The sequence below is a fragment of the Phaethon lepturus genome, unplaced genomic scaffold (genome assembly GCF_000687285.1).
Source record: "Phaethon lepturus isolate BGI_N335 unplaced genomic scaffold, ASM68728v1 scaffold188, whole genome shotgun sequence".
NCBI lineage: Eukaryota > Metazoa > Chordata > Aves > Phaethontiformes > Phaethontidae > Phaethon > Phaethon lepturus.
The window spans coordinates 11458-28737 of NW_010558018.1; the positions used below are offsets into that span (position 1 = coordinate 11458).

General features: G+C 38.9%; 1 protein-coding gene across 1 annotated transcript; it reads right to left on the minus strand.

Moving 5' to 3' along the window:
- Positions 1 to 4535: 4535 nt before the first annotated feature.
- Positions 4536 to 15018, minus strand: ATP6AP2 (ATPase, H+ transporting, lysosomal accessory protein 2). Its single transcript, XM_010292900.1, is given in 11 exon segments — positions 4536 to 5622; positions 6501 to 6617; positions 7674 to 7737; positions 7739 to 7805; positions 7808 to 7823; positions 9186 to 9239; positions 9558 to 9695; positions 9891 to 9986; positions 12428 to 12556; positions 14893 to 14951; positions 14954 to 15018. Coding segments are annotated over 11 exon segments (993 nt in total). The 5' UTR covers positions 15012 to 15018; the 3' UTR covers positions 4536 to 5427.
- Positions 15019 to 17280: the final 2262 nt, after the last annotated feature.

Consider the following 17280-nt stretch of genomic DNA (forward strand, 5'->3'; position numbering starts at 1 on the left):
TGGTCCCAGTTCAGAGGCCTCCTGTGGTCTGCAGTTGCAAAGCAGTGCCTGGAGAGGGTTTGGTGTCAGCGGTGTCAGCGTCTCTGCTAGCTCTGCACGAAGGGAGTTGTTGGAGTCTCTGCTCTCCCATCCAGTGAGACACCACATACCAGCCCTGTCCCTCCAGGGATACGGCTTCTGTGTCCGCTGGCTAGCTATTTCTCTTCCACCCTTCACACCATGACCTGCAGAAGCCCTTTATAGTTTAGTGCCTTTGCAAGTAACTGTAGTTCCACCATAGCAAGACCTTCCATTAGCAGCAGAGCAGGACAGGAAATAAACTTCTGGGTTCCCCATTTATTCCAGTTTCTTTTGTGCTTGTCAGATTTGAAATCCTACAGTTCCACTGCTGTCTTCCTTGATCTGCCTCCTTTTCTGTCCTGCAATACTTGTGTGGATCCCCAACCCCTCCTCTATAAAAACAAAAATGCTTAAGAATATAGCTCAGGGCCTGCAGAAGAGAAAATTTAAAAATGCAGGACAGTTCCCCACCTTTGCTCAAGCAAGAAATCTAGTTTTTTCTAGAGAACATTTGTGAATTTTAGCTCAAACCTAAAACCCACTTCACCATATCAAAAACAGTGACAGTGAAAGGATTCCAAAGGTCATTGTTATTGTGGGGGTTTTGAGACAGATGCTCGTCTCCATACTAGCTTAAGTGTCCTTGTTGCCTCCATTAAGGCTGACCTATAAATCCCAGCAATCACTTGCAAGGTTGCTCAACATTTGCATTTCAGTGTGGTTTCTTCATTTCCATTTACTTTGGTGGGTTTTTTTTTTTTTTTAGACTTGAACATAACATTTACACATTTAAGATCTGCTGTCGGCTTCCCTTGCCTGTGTGTTGCAACAGCAGTGCGTTGGCTGGAAAGACTTTGAAAGTTGCCATGCCTGCCACAGAGAACTCTGGAAAGTTGAAGCATCCACGAAGACTAGATTATACCTCTCTTCTGCCAAGTTTAGACTTCGGGGAATTATCTAGAAAAAGCAGCATACTGACTCTTAAAAGAACACTTTCTTTTACAGCTTATTTTATCTTTTCAATCTAAGTATCAAAAGCAATGCTCAGGCTTCAATTCTGATTTGGAATTCTCTCCTTTTTCAGAAACATCAGCAATTCATGAAAACAGCTACACGGACTCTAGGTACTCCCCAACCCAAGTACTGGACAAGAGATGACTAAGGTCTGAAGCAGACCAGTCAAATACATCTCAACCTTTTTGCCAGAGGCCAAGCTCCCCAAGGAAAAACTCTCCTTGGTGACCAGATCACCACTCCTCGCAGCAGTTACACCCCAAATCCTACGGACAGCACTGTAATCAAGCCTCTCCTGGCCTGACCGAAAGTTGCCTGTTGCTTGAATATTGCATAATGACTCTCCTGCCCTTCTCACTTCAGCGGACAGGATCCCAATACAGGCTGTACTTGCCTTGCATCCCTCTCCCTCCCTTGGCCTCGCAGGACGGCCTGAAAAGAACAGTGATAACTTCCCTTCGTAAAACAAAACTGTGGGCTTCTGCTCCCACCGTTGTCTCCCCGCACAGAGCTTCACGTGAAAGCTTCATTGCTTCCCTGGTAGCACTGTACATAAAACCTACGATTTCTGCCATATCACATAAATCTTTTTACTATTTATATTCTTGGGAAGATTAAATTTAAAGAGAATTATCAATAGCAGGTCTAATGGTTTTGACAGCACTTTCATTCTAATTGACTTCTAAATACAAAAATGCTATTACTGGCTCAGGGATCAGTATTGTAATTGCCTATTTGATAAGCAGTTAAGGACCAGTACTGTTGTACAGCATAACGTGTCTTGCTTACCTAGCTCAAGCTAAAGCACAGTGGCTTTAGAGAGGTTCAAAAAGTAGCTTGTGCTGCACAAAGCAACCGGTATTTAAGAAATAGTGCACATTAGAGTGCTCAAAAAGCACCTTTAGTACCAGCTGGAGGCCTACAGCCATGAGAATGAACAAATGCAGTACTAACATGAGAAGTGGGAATTCAAATGTGCCCTTCAAACAGAGGGCAGAAAGTGGCAGTCTAAGACTAGCTTTCAAAAGTAAAATTAGAGCCTACAGCAGTAGCAAGCAGCTGTAACAGAGCTGACAGGATGACCATCTCAACAGCAGGTCCTGCATTTAAACAAACTCTATACTGCCAACTTCAGACTGACTACAATATAGCTACCTACATATACCTGGCATGCAGACCTTAAAAGACAGTTAATTATAGTCACTTTAAACTAGCTCCTGTAAAACTTTGCACCAGTATCTGAACTGGGCTATTAATCTGATTAAATCTCTGAATTAAGTAAACTAGGAATGCATTAATTCAATATAGACCAGTAAGAAGCTCAAGTTGAAGCAAATCCTCACCAAAAAGTCTACAGCATGACTAGTTTTCAGGCAATCAACACTGCACTTTGTTTAAAATGAAGAACCCACAGCCCAGACAGCCTAATCTTGTAAAAGCATTAGCAGTCCTAACACTGAATAGTAGACATGCAACCTGGTTTATCCTTCTCCCCCCCACCCTCCCCTTAAAAGGCCTTGCTGAAAAACTCTACAGAGCTGCAATTTGAGTTATTTATTGCTGATAAAAACGGGTGAAAGAGGAGATCAAACTCTCTGATACTACAGTGCTTGGCCTATTAAACCACAATGTAGTACCTTTTTCCCCCAGAGATACTGTTCTTCCATATGAGAGAACCTCTCTGAGAGGTTCTTCAGAAAGTCTGTCACAATAATGCTTCCCATTTACTTTAAATGAATTACAACAGCTTTATTCTTGGGGCAGAGCTGAGCTCCTCATTTCTAACAGTACATAGGGTCACCTCAGCACATTTTGTGACCACTGTACATTGCACCAAAGATGTTGCGATTGACCAGAAAGTTCATGCAACAAGTCTCACACGTGAGGCTTATGCATCTCCTTAAGGAATAAGGGAATTAATATAAAAAGACTTAACAACTGTAAATCGGTAATTAGAAATTTCAAAGAGTGATGTGAAATATCAGGGAACCTATTGCGGCATTGTTTTTTAAAAGAGTATTTTAACATTTCGAACCCCTTAGTATTATTTAGGACAAGCAGAATTCCATAAAAAGGCTTACTCTATTTCAGCTGCTTTATGCCCAAGACAACTGAAAACAATGCAAGCTTATTAAATATTCCAAGAGCATTTACCTCCACCTTACCTCTGTTTGTTAACCTTTCACTGCAAACTGGTGCCTGCAATCTGACAGTAGCCTGACAGGGGTCGTTCTTCCTCCTGCCACAGAGGGAATTTTTTTAAGGTATAGATTAGTTGGAAAGATTCTTCTATTAATGTACTACTCCCTTTCTTACCCTAGATCATGCTTCCTTGCTGAAGTTCTGGGGTATTGTCTTCTGTATTAAGTGATCTCAAAATAGTAAAAAAATGTATAACATTACATAATAGTTTACTTAAAACATTACGGTTCATGCCTATCCAAATGGGATGATAAAGCTGTATTTTAATTGTTTTCATAATAGAGTTCACAGAATCATTAGGGTTGGAAAAGACCTTTAAGATCATTAAGTCCAACCACCAACCCAACACCACCATGCCCACTATGCCCAATCATGTCCTGAAGTGCCACATCCACACATTTTTTGAACACCTCCAGTGATGGTGAGTCCACCACCTCCCTAGGTAGCCTGTTCCAATGTTTGACCACTCTCTCCGTAAAGAAATTTTTCCTAATATCTAGTCCAAAGCTCCCCTGGTGCAACATGTACTGCTTTCATCAGATGGATTTGATTCTCATCGAAACACTGCAAATGTGTTACAGAATGTTCAATAACTAGACTATACATTCCTGTCAGACAAACTGGCAATGCAACTCTTCCATTCTATCTGTTGATCTTAATCACTCAGATTAAGTGCCATTAAAGGTAATTTCAAATTATTGTAAAATATACTAAACAGATTTCCTGGATTTGGGCAAAGAGCTACAGGATGTTACTCAGTTCAACACGAAGCATTGTCCAGGATCTCCAAGACACGGTAACTTCAACCCCTCCAAATCTGACATTCCCAGTAAACGAGACAAATTAATTCAGTGAGCAGATCTTTTCTGGAAGTGGAACAAATCTCTCCTAACAGGGAAAGTTAAGCACATTAAAGGACAAGATGAAAAAAGTAGTTTCCATTCACATTGCTGTAGTCCGGAAGAATTCTTTTTACCACAAGAGCAAATGAGTTTCCAACAAGTAGGTAGTTCTAAAAAAGATTCAAGCCAGAGATTAACCGCTTGTTTTAATTACACTCACTATTTGTTTTAGGAAAATTAATCCACACAAGATGATCTTCCAACTTTTGCTTTTGAAAGACAGTTAAAATTAAACTGTTACAGACTTAGGCCCACTGTCACACACACAGGAAGCTGCCAGCACCCACTCTATTCAGCTGAGCTAATACAAAATAGAAGCAGCCACACCTATGAAGCCGCAAAGAATAAATGCATTTAAGAACAACTGTTCTTTGTTTTATTGAATAGTTGAAGCAGGACTATAATCCAGGTATATTTAAATCAAGTGTTGGTCCACTCATCATCAAAAAGATTTGATTTTTTTTTTTAATAATACCATCAACACAAATGGAAGGAATATGACGCATCATTAATAGGAACTTTCAACTGTACGTGACGTTAGACCATGATCAGACTGGTGCTACTTCAATATTTATAGACGCTCCACTGTATAGACCAGCCGCACCAGTGTTATTTACCTCCAAATCATTAAAGTTCTATGTAAAGGATCCTTCCGTATACAGCTTACATCTGAGCCATCAACATGTGATCAAAATGCCATTTGTGCCACTAGAATCATAGTCTTGTAGAAATATTTCTGTATTTTGTATTTTACTAAAGAATAATTACTGTCCTCTCTAAAGTTAAATATAGCCATTATAAATATTTACATCAAACATTTACAATGGGTTCATAATATACAACACAACAATTTAGCTATAATTTCTAATCTCCCAATGTAAGTTTCAAACAACATGTTGCTATCATAATTTCAATTTATCAGTTTTGCACACAGTCACAGGCAGTACAGGGCATTTCAAAAACTCATGTTACATGATGAAAAAAATATGGAATGATGTTACTTTAAGAACAATTAGTTTGGGGATTGTTTTGGGTTTTTTTTTTTCCTAAACAGGCAGATTTCAATTTCTAAATCCCATCTGATGCTACTACTAATGTTTAAAATAGGCTTGAGAGGGGAAAAAATACTTAGAAATAAACACACCTTTTAAAAAATTCCACAATTAACCATGTCAGAATACTTGTTCTCCACACAGTTTAAAGGAGACCTTACTCTTCATCATTGCCTTGCACTGAAATACAGAGTAGTTCAATCCATTCTTATCTTCTGATTTGTCATCCTATAAATAATGCTGTCATATCCAGGATCCATGTTCCAGAGGTTGTAGGAGATTACTATCACAGCTAAAGCAAGACCTATCATCATCCACAGAATAATGTTGAAAATTACGGAGTAGTTGTAGTTATATGGATAGGCAAGGTTATATGGATTTTCTGTTTCGCTCTGTAATAAAGAAAGTTAAGTGTATTACTTTACAGTTAGCTTGCACACAAAACACATTCTGACTACATCGAAAATCTGAGCAATCTGAATAGAAGAGATGCATTTTTGTCCAGACAACTCTGATGCTAGGGCACAAAACGCAAAAGTAATTATGTGACTGACATTAAGGGAGTCCAGTGGCTGACAGGATTATGTGACTGACAGGAGCCTCATGAAATTCAGTGAGGATGAACGCAAAGCCCTGCACCTGGGACAGAATAACCCCACGTGACAGCACAGGCTGGGACCGACCCGCTGGGCAGCAGCTCTGCAGAGAGGGACCTGGAGGTCCTGGTGGACAAGGTGAACAGGAGTCAGCAGCAGGCCCCTGCAATGACGAAGGGCAGCTGCATCCTGGGCTGCATGTAGAGTGCAGGCAGCAAGTCAAGGACAACAAATTTTTCCCCACGGGGGAGGCAGGACTTGCACGCGCTACTGTACTGGGGAGAAAACGGCAGAAATGCAAATTCTAACAAGACATAAGAGAAAAGGTTTTCACAGTGAAAGCAGTTCATGCTTTGGAACAGAGAGGCCATGGAACTTCCAGCCATGGACTTCTCTAGAACTTGGCTGGACAAGGACCTGAGCAGCCTGATCTAACTCCTAAATTAATCCTGCTCGGAGCAGTAGGTTGGACTAGATGACCTGCAGAGGCCCTCTGCAACCTAAACTACTACATGATTAAGTGAAGATCAAGACAGGTATGCTGACCTCTTTGCACCCGTGCCTAAATCACAGTCACTATTCTAGTCCTTAAAAAAACAGTTATGCTCAAGTGAAAAAGTGATGCAGTTTGCATCACTTTTAATAAATGATATAGAAAAACGTGCATCTACTACCTGTGAAGTCTGGAGAATGGAGCGAGTCTTCCTTGTGAGGGGAGAATTAAATGTCCTTACAGCCACCACCTCTACTACTGCATTCCCACTATACAGATTAAACATCTCATCTGCAAACTAGAAAAGCAAAAGTGATTTAATTTAAAACCTACACTGTAGCCAGGAATTAAGGAGAGTTTTGTTAGATGTACTAAACCGTAAGATGTTGGTTTCAGGATTAAGAAGTTTATGGAAAGTTGTAAAAATTTACACTATTTTAGAATCCCAGTAAGAAAGTGCCAACTTTCACCTGATATACAATCTCTTCTCAACCACTTTTCAGCAGACTGTAGCTTATGACTGCTTTCTGGGCTGAAACGCATTCTTTCTTTCCTTTTACAAAAGGCCCATCACCATATAGTTTCCTGATTTTATGTCTGTCATTTTCAGCAAAATATTTAGGTTCTCAGCCTTCCACCAAGAAATTATGAACCTGAAGATTTTAATCTGGTCCAAAGACTAATATATTTAGCATTTAAGTATATTTGCTTAACTGCAAAGACGACAAAGAGTAATGTTTAAAGAAAACAGTTGTTTGGATTAGTAAAATTTACGCATTTACACTCTTCCATCATGCTCTTGAAACTGTCAAAAGTGACCAGTCTTAATAAAGATTTTATCTAACGATTACATAAGACCCGCTAAAGAATTGCTTTCTTGAGCACACTGATAGATGAACAGCAGTTATTTTAGAGGTTTGGAAATTTACATTTATATAGCTTTGTGGGCAAGGGGAAACTAAACATTGTACCCTGGGATAAAGATTTTTCCACATTTCCGAAAGCCAGTTTTTGTGAGACGTACTGGTGGTTTTAAATGCAAAATATTTATTTAGGAAAAACAAACATATCGACTCATGTCAATATATGGTTTCAATATATTCCTACTCCTTCACCCAAAATATCTAACACATTGTAGAACCATGTCAATGCTTTCCACAGAGTGATAAATTGTAACATTTGATCCTATAACTGAACAAGCATTTTTAAATTTTAAAATTTTAAAAAAAAAGGCATTTTAAAAACCAAACAACAAAAACAAGCATCATTCAAGCAGTGACAATTCTAACTCCCTTGTAGTTAACATACAAAACTATTCCCTTAGTGAGTTTTGTTCATTAGGTACAAAGCATACCTTTTGCAAAGAGTCTACAAGAATTTCAGAAGCATCCTTGAACTGCTGAGAGTCTTCCCCATATCGTTTTCCAACCTCTTCCAAACCAGCCAGTTCCAGAGAGTACAGGTCTGGAGAGTGATCTTTGGCTAAGTGCTTGTGTCGAGACAGCTTTGGCACACCATTGAGGGCAGAAAGAAATTAATTCATACACAGGTTACTTTAAAAACACATTTCACAAAGATCAGTTTGCTGGGACTAACCCAGCCTCACTTTCCAAAGTCTCATTCCATATTGATTAGGAAGTGGAATTTCTTGCCAGTTTAACTAGAAGATGTCCACAATTGGTTTTTTTCTTATTCTACAGAAGAAAGCAGATGCTCATCATACAGCATTTATTTCTGACACAAAGTTATATACGTGTAACATAGAGCTCTACTAAAAAGAGACGTTATACTTATTCACATCAGAATCTGTAAAAATAAAACTTGGAGAAAAAAAATGCATAACTACAATACTTGGATACTACTATTCCCTTCGCTGAAGCTGGCCCTTGCAAAACTGAGCAGGTTGCAACTTCTGCCTTGCTGTTGTCCACGCACCAAAGTAGTTTACTTAAGCAGTATCATCCCATTGTCATAAAATCCAACCAATGTAATCTAAATTATCTCAAAGTAGAGAAGTGATATTCTTGCACTTCTAGAGGTGTGAAGCTGCAGCACTGACATTTGTCTGCACAAGAGAACAGCCTCTGAAAGCAAGGAATTTAACCTGTTCCTATCTTCCCATCTACTTTAACTACAGCATTTCTAGTCTGCAAGACAAAAACAAGTTGTTTTACTTCATTTTCTCAAGAGCCTCATTTTTCTCCACCAGCCCTTCACCTAATGTGAATTTCTGAGTTTTTCATGACTGTTTCTTTCACTTTAAGTAGCTGAGGGCTGCAGCTTAAAGGACCAAAAAAACCCAACACCACAAAGCCCAAAACAAACCCTAAAACCCAGCAACGAGACAGTAGTTTCTTCCTAAAAAGATCAGAATTAAAAGCCTACTCCTCCATTGGAACATTTCTATCACCGCCATTATTCATGCTACAAAAGTCACTCCAGTCTTTTCAGGTAAAATGTTATGGTGATATTTTGAAGTAAAATGGTGGACAGGACAAAGAACATGTTCTTAACTACAATTATACTTCTCAAGCAAGAAAATAAAGTAAGTCCCGGCAAATTCTTCATTGAGTACTCTTCCTATGTCTTTGGGTATGGAAAAATAGCAGCTCAGAATCCCTCCCTGTTCTCACGGTGTACCTTTTCTTACAAAAGAAACTATAGGTGATTAAGGTTCTCATTTTCTTCCGCCAGTATCAGGGGTGACATAAATAGCTTGAGAATGCACTAAACTGATGCAACCAACTGATGAGACACTTTAATATGTATCGTTGCTAAATATCCTAGCTAATGGCTTCTCTACTTTTCAATGAGATCTCTGAACTTTGTGACATAAGGGGGGGGAAAGTGTTCAAAAGAACCTTACCAGGCTTGCAATATCATGTAGGACTTGTAGTTCTGACAGAAAAAGCAAATCAACCTGGGGGAAGAGGCAGAAAGAAAGAGACAGGTATTTCCCTTGATGAAACCAAAGTTAGGGAAGTCTCATTTTGTTACAAGTCTCAGTATTTTAGAACAGCTTATGCCTGTTACAGCAGCAGAACATGCTAGAAGGAAATTACTCTTTCAATAAAGTTACTTACAACAAAAATTAAAACTCAGTTCTCAGAATTCAGTTTAAAAAATTAGTGGGGTCTCCTCTAAGCAATTAAAAAAAAAGAAAAGGAAAAGCACAAGCTAACTAAGAATATTAGAAAAAAAAAAATCATGAAAGTTCCCACTGATTAAAGTTTTTTACCTCATTGTTTCTGCTGAGGGAGTTGAGAGGAAGGGAGCTGAGAATGGAGTTGTCCTGGAATAAACGGTTTCGCAGTTGGCGCAGTGTGACAGAAAGATCTTCAAATACGGAGTTTGCCTTGCCCACCATGTACACTCTCTGCAGAAAAAGCCATTGTTTTATAACAGAGGTTAATTTTCAGTTTTTCCAGTTACACATTAATAATCAACCATACTTGCAATCTCTCTCCAGTGCAAAATATTCCCTATAATCAATTGGTTTTGCTCCAGCCACACAAGTGGAAAGAGGTTTACTATTTAGAACATCTGGAATCAGAATTGAAATAATCCTTACTTCCTCACTGGGGGCCAGCTGCAAGACCACAGGAGTTTCCTCAGAGAACAAAGTATGAATAGCATTCGCAACACTGTCAAGACTGAAAGGAACAGCCTGGAAGACAAAGTCTAGTTAGATTTTTTGGATAAAACAGGGCCCAACAATATAAAAGGATATCATTTGCTTAACTACAGAAGTCTGTAAAAACAGGACAACCTCTTTTTGAGCAAAGAGTATTTTAATATTTCCAAAGTGATAATAACAAATGATAGGAGCCAACATGCAAAACAAAATATCAACTGTGTATCTATGAAGACTATTTATTTGTGTATATGGCAGTCACAATATGTTTTTAAGAACTCCAAGGGGCCATGACTGTGTAATTAAGAGACTTACGTAAGCTAAGAGTACAGCTTTGTTTATCGGTAAAGCAAGACCAACAAATATAGAAGTCATACAAAAGGAGAAACCAATCTTAGTGCAAACAAAGTCATGAACCACACAAAAATGATGAACGAAACTATACCAGTAGAAAGACCAACAGCTGAAACACCAAAGAAGAGAGACATATAAAAAATAACTAAGAATAAAAGAAATCCTAGCACATTATAATGCCATTACTTGCAAGCTAATAAAATCATTAGTTTTCCTAAACACTTATTTCTGGATTTCACCTAAAAAGAAGAAGAATGGCACATTTCCATTCACTAGTCAAAGCGTGTAAGAATATTTTTTCTAAAAAATTTTAGCAAGTCTGTAAGCTAGGATAATTTGTACCTAGTGGTCCTAAAGATGAACTCAGTGATGATTATTTGAAACTATTCTTGGAGAAACAGTACTTTGCCAGCATACATTTGGGGAAGTTCATTTGAAGCCATGGCAGCAGTTAACAGAAACAATTAAATCTTTGGAATGTTAATTCCTATTAATGGGAAATAAATAAAATATGCATTATGTAACTTTGATAAAGTTCCGATGTGTACAAGTACAAGTATGACCAAAGACTTCTTCAAGCATATTTAAGGTTTCCACAAGTTAGCAATGCCTACAGAGTCAAGTGCAGACATTCCTAGATCTGAAATGGTATCTGGACCAAAAACTGCAATGCCAACATGTAACTGTGCCTGAACTAGTGAGCTGTGCTTGAAAGCAGATTTGTAAGCAGATTTGTGTTAAGCTGAATTTGACCTGAGTTCAATGTAAAGCCACATAACATTCCAATTAAATGCTGGTATTTTAAAATACATTAAAAGACTGCCTGACAGCTGTAAAAGTAATTTAACAGGGAAACCATCACCTCTCCTTAGAGTGTGCAATAGGGTGTCAATATGAAACAAAACACTATTCAATATTGCCACTGATGATTCCAGAGTTTGACTGAAAAATTAAAATGAGAAATAATAATTCTTAACAGGAGCATAACACTCGCAGAGCCAAAACGCATAGTAAACTGGTGCAAAACAAAGTTTTCCAAGATGGGCAGAAGCAGAATTAACTAACTAGAAATAACCTGAAAAACAACTTATTTGAAAAGGGTTTGTGGGTTCATGCTGGACAAACAACAGCTCAACAGGAAGAACTGGTCCACTACTGCAGCAAAATGGATTAAAGCAGACAATGTATTTATAAAGGAGAAGTGAGTAGACACTGTACAGTTACCAATGTTTTGTAAGTTATTGTGCCTCTGTTAAGATGTGTGTGGACAAAATCATATGACAGGAGGCGATGGGCATAAATTTAAAAACAGGCAATTCTATCTGAACACAAGAAAGAGTTTTTTTACTGTAAGAGTGGTCAAATACTGGCACAGGTTGCCCAGAGAGGTTGTGGAGTCTCCATCTGTGGAGACACTCAAAACCAAAGTGGACACAGCCCTGGACAGCCTCCTCTAGCTGACCCTGCTTGATCAGGAGGTTGGACTAGACAATTTCAAGAGGTCCCTTCCAACCTCAGAATCAATGATTCTGTGATGCTGTGACAAGTGTGAGAAAAGGGCCTCAGCAAAGACAGACAGGACAGGTGAATGCAATGTTGTTTGTTGTTTTCTTTCTGATACATTATAATCAAATGGTGTCTCAAAGTGCTATATTTCACAGTCAAATACTTGAGGAAAACTCAAAAACTGCTTAGGGGCATTACAGTACATAAAAGAATCAACATTATATAAAATGCTATCACACATATTCAGCTGAAGGAAAAATGTTAATAATTCTGACTATGAATCAATAAGTTAACATGGGATACAGTAGATTCTCTGCCTCTTGGTCGAAACATATTAAAACTAGATGCCTTTCAAGGAGAACATGCTTTGGTCAAACAAGCTACTGAACTCAACACAGGAGGCCCTGGGTGATCTTAAAGGCTCCTCACCTTGTATGGGAGTCTGATTGGATTATTTATCTATACAGCCTGATCCATCATTCTAGGGGTTACGTGGACTTCAAGTAAAGTAAGAAATAAGTGAACATCAAGGACTACAGCAGAGAGTCATGTACTCCTCGTTAGATCACAAGAGTCACAGAAATCACACAACAGTTCCAAATGTGGATACTCACATTCTCAATAGGGTAAGAAATCCTTTTCACAGGCAACGCCAGTTTGTCTACTCCCTTCACTGTTACCAGCACAGTAGCTCGTGGTCTGTGAAACAGATCACCCACTGCAAGCCCAGGCCAGGAAAGGTCCTATTAGAAAAGAGTAAAAAAATCTTTTTATTTCACAGGGAGAAAGAGAGGAGCCCTCTCCCACCATTACAGCAAAATAACTTACTATCTTGTTAATATCTCTGTGCAGGACAGACTATAGCAAATTTCACGGGGAAGTAAGTTAATGCTAGAATGCTTTCATCTTGAATAATGCTGTCTCAAGCTAATCGTGAAGAAAGTGCTAGTTAAAAGCTGCCAGTAACTTCATAGCAAAGTTTACACTGAGAAAGCATTATACTTACTGGATATATCATGAGTTATTTCCCATAATTAAATTAGAAATAGCATAGCCTGTATTTAATAAGTGAAGGCTGAATGTAAGGGAAAAAAACCAACAAACCAAAACCAGAAAACAAGTGCAAACCCTTTTGCAAAACACTGCAGAAACAGCTTTAGGCACATTAAAACACTAATGTCTTGATATTTTCAGTACCAGAAAGAAACAGGGTGGGGAAAGGGAGAGGAGTGTCAATCATACCAACAGCCTTCTAAACTAAAACTTACAAATTTGCATAGAAACATAAAAAGATTCCTTAGCAGCTTACTACAGTTATGTATCAGTAAGAGCACAGTGAAGGGCACCTGGCTGGTTTATTCAGGCACAAAATACGAATTCATCTATTTGGAATGAATTCAGACAGATTTCTCCATTTGTGTAACATGTAACCGCTTGTTTAAGTTTTATGAAAACAATTTATTTTGATTTTAGAATTAAATGTCATTGACATTATGATCTGTATCACCTCGAAGAAACAAAAGAAAAACCTTGTAAAGTATCATCAGGGTAAAAAAGGGTTCAGTTTTATCTTGCCTTAACAAGGGAGGTACACTGACTGACTATTTTTGAGAATCCCCAGTGCAATGCAGTAAGAATTCTAAATTCTCTACAGTGCACCTACTGCACTGTCAGTTTATGCTCCTAGACTATAGCCTTGATTTAAACTGCAAAATGAGTGTTTGCGCCCTGCAGGATTGTCCATACTAGGGTTGGAAGCTGCCTACACAGGGATCCCTGCCTTAGTGACAATGCTGACGACTTCTAATTTCAGGGCTTAACTGAATAGAGTAATTTAAATACTTCCTTCCCTGCCTGCTTCTAGGATTTTAAATAATACTAATAAAGAACTATTTCTAAAGGATGCTATGGATCCATCACAGCAAATTAATTCCAAACTTTGGCAAAGGCACAGAAGGAGTACTGAAAACACTTTTCTTCCATGACAACCTGCTATACCTCCAGATGACCAGTATGCCAAAAGCCAAGTGTTCAAAATGGGCCAACACCCACTGTTTTTGTTGGGTGTCTTTACATGCAATGCACACAATACCATCTGATGTATTTTTTTTTTCTTGATAAAAATAATCAAAATATACTTCTTAGGAATACTACTTGTAAGAATTTCTGTTATTAGTTTAATGACAAAAAAGCATAATTAATTGACAGCAAGATATTTTCAGACAAATTCCAAAACACAGGCTAAACAGACCTGCATTCAAACCAGACTTATCAGACTTCTCGCTTAGCTGCAGTGTGGAAGAAATGGGAGCTAGCCTCCCTCACCAGCATTGTGAGAATATCCCAGCTTATAGCTTTGACCATCCGGCTGCATGCAGACACTACTACAGATGCCTGGCTATTAAGCTTTCCCGTACTGCTTCAACAGCCACTCAACCCTGGTGAAGCCCAGCAAAAAATTCAGTAGGCAAGATGGAATCAACACCAGGACTCCTACTCATATGCCCCACTTTAAATATCACTAAAGCTATGTTCAGACCTAGTTTGGGAAATGCTACCCCACATTAGGTTTTCAAGTATTTCAATTACTTCCTAACTATTTGGTTTATTTGTTCTTATTACCTATGCTCAGCAGACAAGCTTGCTGACCTGACAAAATGCCTGCCTAACCAAGCCATTTCTCACAATCTTCAGAGTACCCAAGAGCAGAGCCCTACAGGTATAGCTCATAGGCAAGAAATGACAGCGGTTTCCACAGATTCTCAGTACGTAACTACAGATGGCGGGGGGGATACAGCATGTAGTAGGGTCTCAGAGGAACTGAAGAACATCACAGTAAAGACTTCACAGGCTTGCTTCCTTCTGTAGCTCATGATTCAAATTAGCCAGCTAGCACAGCCTTTTGTTGCTCATATGACTGATAGAGCTCTATGCTTGGAAACCACTTTGCCAAGTCATGCATTCCTCAAGACAAACAGGATGATATTTCTATATTCCAGCACATGACAGGAAGATTTGCATGTTAAGTGAGCAGGTCTGTAGTTTCAGAGGCATTTCAAAATCAAGACCTCAAACATACATCTTCAACAGAAAAGCCCATAGATAATGCAGCTACATCTGGGATCCGCTCGCCAGGAATGGGCCAACTTCCATCTCGAAAAACAACTGACTGAGGTGATCGCAAGATGCTAAATTCATCACCGCATACACCTAAAAACAAACAAACAAAAAAGCTGTCAGATGCTCACATCACAGAAAAAGAGCATATTAGAGCTTAATAAGATTCCTTATTCCTCCCTCTCATACCTATCGATTTATGTAACACAAGTAATGAGAACTGATCGTTTCAATGCTCTGGCATACAAAATAAGGTTTCTATAGAGCGATGACTAAGGACAGACAAATCCATGTTAAAAAAAGCAGGACAATTATTCAAGTGACAGCACAGTACACTTCTAGGTACTCACTAGCAGGCTGTGAGCAGTGTTACAGTTCAGACTGGTAAAGCTAACTCTTAGTAGAGCCAGGCCGACTCCGAAGTCCTGTTAGCTCACAAGCAGCTATGCACCAACATGGCTCTGTTTGATTCCAAGACTGCTTGGCATAACACCTCTTTTCATGCAGACAACAGCCCGAGCCACTGAAACTAGAGCCAGGAGGATCAGCAGAGTCAGTGCTGGCTTAAACAGAACACTGCCAGGAACAATCTGGCTCCTGCAGAACAGCTCCAGTCTCTCTGCTCTGCCTTCTCAACCACATGACATTGTGAGACATTTTTCTTCTTCAGATGCAGTACTAGACCTAAGCTGACTGTGTGAAGCCACAAGCTCCAACACTTCTGATGTCAGGTTTTCACTTATTTGCAATCCCCCCTTCCCTCTTTTCCCCATTACCTTGAATAGCAAAGTTGACTAAAAGCATTATTTCTAATCTGTATTATGATGACAGTAATTTATTGTGTAATAAAGTCAGAGAGGACTCCATGAAATAAGAAATGGGCTTATTTCAGTCTAGCTTGCTATCTTAAAAAGTCACTTAAGCGTAACTGCAATACTGTGTACAGAAAGATTTGTCTAAATAAATTTTAAAACATATCTCGGGTATACAAGTAGTATGCACAATGCAAAACTTCAGACATATCCCCCAATGAGCAATCTGTGTATGTTTCTACCAGAAAACTAATCTCATACAAGACTGGAGAAAAATCAAATAGGAGAACAATAAATATTTGCAGGTCATCTAAGTTTAAGTTCTAGTTACATAATCAGTCTGATTACATACTCCAAAATCATGTGAATAAGACAACCTTCTAATAAATAAAAATAAATAAGTATTTACCCATATGATCACTGAAAATTAGTCACCAATCCAAGCAGCCATATAAAATAGTTTTCCAGGGTTTCTGCAAACCTAAAGGCTACTTCCAAAAATAATGCAATAGTAAACTGATGTGTTGTGCAGTTAGAATCTTCCCTAACATTAATTTAACCAATCTGACCTTGAAGATGCTGTTTTAAAGCCTGGATCATGATCATGCATACAAATGTTGACAGTAAATCTGAGCTATACTACAATAAACATACTAAAGGAACAAAGTACTGCGATGCAGGTCTGGGAAGGGTGGCAAAAGGATAGAACCAGGCCAAACGAACAGATGTATACGGAGCAGATTGAAACATTTTTTGTTTTAAATTAATATGCGTTCATTGGATGGCCTGCTATCAATTTTAATGCTTTTATCAACCCATATTTGGAAGAACAGGAATGTTTCCAGACCAGTTTGCTTAGGAAGCAATTTACAAAATTGCTACAAATCTTTTTGCTCAGTCTGTAGGATTTCACATGTTGCTTTAATTTTCCACAAGGCTATGACATGACTGTCACACATTATTTAGGACAAGTGGGCTTACTTGGGACAAGGTTGCTTAGGTGGATAAAACTTACCCTTTTTAGCCAAATTTGCCTTGCTAGGCTTGTTCAAGGTCTCAATGAGTAAAACTGAGTTTGAACTTCGGAACACAAGCCTTTTCCCCAGACACACTATAATTGTTTGACCATGGTACCCCACTGGGCCACATGGTCAGAGAAGTCTAGAGAGTAAATTCTGAGATGCAATTCATCCTACATACTGTTATCCATCCAACCTACAGAAAACTTAATGAAACTTCTACCTTACCAAAGTTGTACCTCAGGAGAACTTCGGCTCTCAAAAGCCTTTGTCAACCTTAAGAACTAAGGTATACTGAGTGAAAACTATTTATGGGCCCTGGAAGCCTGAAGTGCAGATCACAAGCCTGACGCACAACGAACGACGGAAAACCTCCAGCCATCACAAAAGCAGCGAACAAGGTAACAAAACGACGTGTTATCTCGGCCTCACAGGGCCCTTTGCTAGGAAGGGAGAGGGAGGTCTCCTAGCACCGTCCCTAGGGGAGGTGGGGAGAAGGGGGGCAGGGAACGGCAGCCG